Source organism: Nicotiana attenuata, unplaced genomic scaffold (assembly GCF_001879085.1).
Source record: "Nicotiana attenuata strain UT unplaced genomic scaffold, NIATTr2, whole genome shotgun sequence".
Lineage (NCBI taxonomy): Eukaryota > Viridiplantae > Streptophyta > Magnoliopsida > Solanales > Solanaceae > Nicotiana > Nicotiana attenuata.
Window position 1 is genome coordinate 207,046 of NW_017671866.1, and position 2,716 is coordinate 209,761.

Below are 2,716 nucleotides of genomic sequence, written 5' to 3' on the forward strand. Positions count from 1 at the left end.
ATCACCCCAGGAGGTCACCTCTCGGAAGAAATCAAACTATGCCTAGGAGGACCTCGATAGGAGAATGTTGTATTGGGCAAAACAGTCAAATGAACCGTGTCCATGTAGAATAATCGAGCCTCCAAAAGAAAAAAACGTGTACGCATATATCAAGTAATTGAGGAAGCCTCTTTGCTTATCAACACTTTGTGCCTCGAAGAAATCCACTACTATCACGAAAAATGGCCCAAGAGCCAAAAACTCTCGAACACCCGGGGACTGTCATCAAATAGTCAGCTCATCGTGCCATCGAAGACTCGAATTCGTAAGACCTCGATCAGGCAACTTCGAGCTCGTAAGCCCTCAGTGAGGCAACATCAAATCTGTAAGACCTAAACAAGGCATGCTCAAAGTTATAAGACCTTAAAAGGGCATAACCCCGACATTAAGGCCGAGGCTATATATTCGAACTTGTAAGACCCCTAAAAAGGCACACCCTCAATATAGACGCCAAGGTCATCGCACACGGGGACTAAAGGCAACGGCCAAACATAAAGACTACGATCGAACTTAAAGGCTACGGCCGAATTAACATGGCTCGGAGACGTCCGACTGCCGCCATAAAACTAAAGGCCTCCAAAAACTTTGAAAATACTTCGAAAAGAACCGGTTAATCGGGCTACCCTCGGCATAAGCAAAGGAGCTTCGATAATATCAGCTCCGAACAATAAAAAGGCTTCGAAAACAATCAGCCTTCGATGAAAAAGTTTCGAAAACTCAACCTTCGAGCGAGCCTTCAAAGGTACTCAACTATCGTCACATATCGACTCATAATCGAGGTTCTCGTTTGAGCCGTCGAAGAGTCGGACGAACATAAAACATGCCAAGGCATAATCAAAACTTCAAAAGTCTTTAGCCAAAATGAGGGAAAACTATAGCCATACTAGAGGTCACATCGACCCAATCTAAAAAGAGCCTAATGGCCGACGCGTAAGAGCCTAAGGGCCAGCCTAAAAAGCCTAAGGGCCAATGCTTAAGAGCCTAAGGGCCAGCCTAAAGAGCCTAAGGGACAACGCGTAAGAGCCTTACGGCCAGCCTAAAGAGCCTAAGGGCCAATATGCTGAAAACCTAAGGGTCAATGAGCACGAGTCAAAATTTTACTCGAGGAGCTGACACCGAACGGTTAACTATTATCAATCACTCATCGAGCATGAAAACTTGAGGGGTTTATATCATAAGTCCGACAAACCAAACTGGTTATCGACAAGCATCAAAATTTATTCCAAAAAGGCAAAAGGAAAACAAGAGATGACAAAAAGTGTGTATATATATATATATATATATGATAAAGTTTCACGAAGACGTATTTACAAGGCTCACGCCTGGAGCCTTTACACAAAAAAGGAACAAATGAAAACCTAATCTACCGCCGGGGTTACTTGACAAGACGGAGCTCCCTCAGAAGTTGTACCTTAAACGGCCTGGCCCTCAATCCCCAGAACATCGACGGCCTCCTCTCCCTCGGGGACTTCACCTTCGTCTTCATCATCCTCCGAGCCACTGGTTGAATTACTAGCTGAATCATCATCAGAAGAAAGCAGAGTTGCCGATTCTTCCTCTAGGGCCTTCACCCTCTCGATTTCGGCAGACAAATCGATGCCCCCTGCATATACATCCTCGAGAGCCTGTCTCCGAGATCTTAATCGGGCATGTTCCAAGGCTCGGGACAGTTTAAGCTCGGCCTCTTCGGATACCTTCCTGGCTCAAGCATTTGCAGCAGCAGCATCTTTTCGGTATGAGGATATGAGCCCAGCGGCTTCGACTTAGCTGCAGATAGCTCAGCAACTGATTCGGCATGGAGATCTTTGTACTTGAGGCTTTCTCCCCTCGCCCCTTGGAGTTGGCACTCAACCGAGGTCAGCTTCTCTCGAAGAGTTTCTTTATCGGAGGACACCTCATCCATGCACTGCTTCAACCCAAGGATTTCGGTATCTCTGACTTTAAGCTCCTCTCGCATTAGATCATCTTTTTGCTTGAGCTGAAAAGGTCAAATTAAGGTATCAAACGCTCAATTGACTAAAGCACAAATATAAGCCCGCGAATGTCGTATTACCTGCTTGTCGAGATCGGCCCGCTCTCGAGATATCCTCTCAAAATGAGCTTGAAGGTCACCTAGCTCCCCCTCCTTTTGGGCATGAAGGGCCTTAAGTTCGTCCAATTCAGAAACGAGCTTCCTAAATTCGTCCACACAACGAGCCAACTCAGCTTGTGACCTTGAAAAAGCTTGGTTGGAGAGCTTCAAGGCCTGAAAACACAGAAGAAAGAAGTCGGAAAAGCAAGAATCGAAACTCAGAATACAGCGGTCAAGTCAAGATTACCTGTTGTCGAAGCTTCTCGGCTTCTTCAAAGATCAATGAGGCGTCAATATCGGGGCCTTCCTCAACCCCAGCAAAATATCCTTCAAACATACTATTCTCTCCGGGGGATGTCCCCACGACGGGAGTTTTCATATCTTGGGCATCCCGTATTTGCCCGGGAGAGAATGATGGGCCCGGCAGAGGCTCATCTACGTTGATCACCTCGACTGGTTCGACGGGGGCCCTCTACCCCCTTCGAGGGGCTTCATCATTGGTTTCTTCGGGTTCATTGACCAGGTGCCCCTCGGCACCCGATGTTTTTTGGTGGTTGGTCGGCCTGGGGACTTCGTCTAAGCCCCCTTTAACAATTCCCTCAGTTC

General features: G+C 47.1%; 1 protein-coding gene across 1 annotated transcript; it reads right to left on the reverse strand.

The window, feature by feature from the left end:
- Positions 1 to 1,451: 1,451 nt before the first annotated feature.
- On the reverse strand, positions 1,452 to 2,489 carry LOC109210622 (interactor of constitutive active ROPs 2, chloroplastic-like). The gene is made up of 4 exons (XM_019374072.1): positions 2,358 to 2,489; positions 2,093 to 2,284; positions 1,734 to 2,017; positions 1,452 to 1,677 (listed from the first exon to the last, which is right to left on the reverse strand). Exons 1-4 carry the CDS (start codon positions 2,487 to 2,489, stop codon positions 1,452 to 1,454), a joined length of 834 nt encoding a protein of 277 aa, XP_019229617.1.
- Positions 2,490 to 2,716: the final 227 nt, after the last annotated feature.

What these genes read in the sequence shown, in the direction of transcription:
- LOC109210622 (XM_019374072.1), bottom strand. Translation starts at nt 2,489, where the DNA reads ATGAAAACTCCCGTCGTGGGGACATCCCCCGGAGAGAATAGTATGTTT. An exon ending in GGGCCGATCTCGACAAGCAG is followed by an intron (nt 2,018 to 2,092) that starts GTAATACGACAT and finishes TGACCTTTTCAG; the next exon opens with CTCAAGCAAAAAGATGATCT. An exon ending in CAAATGCTTGAGCCAGGAAG is followed by an intron (nt 1,678 to 1,733) that starts GTATCCGAAGAG and finishes TGCCCGATTAAG; the next exon opens with ATCTCGGAGACAGGCTCTCG.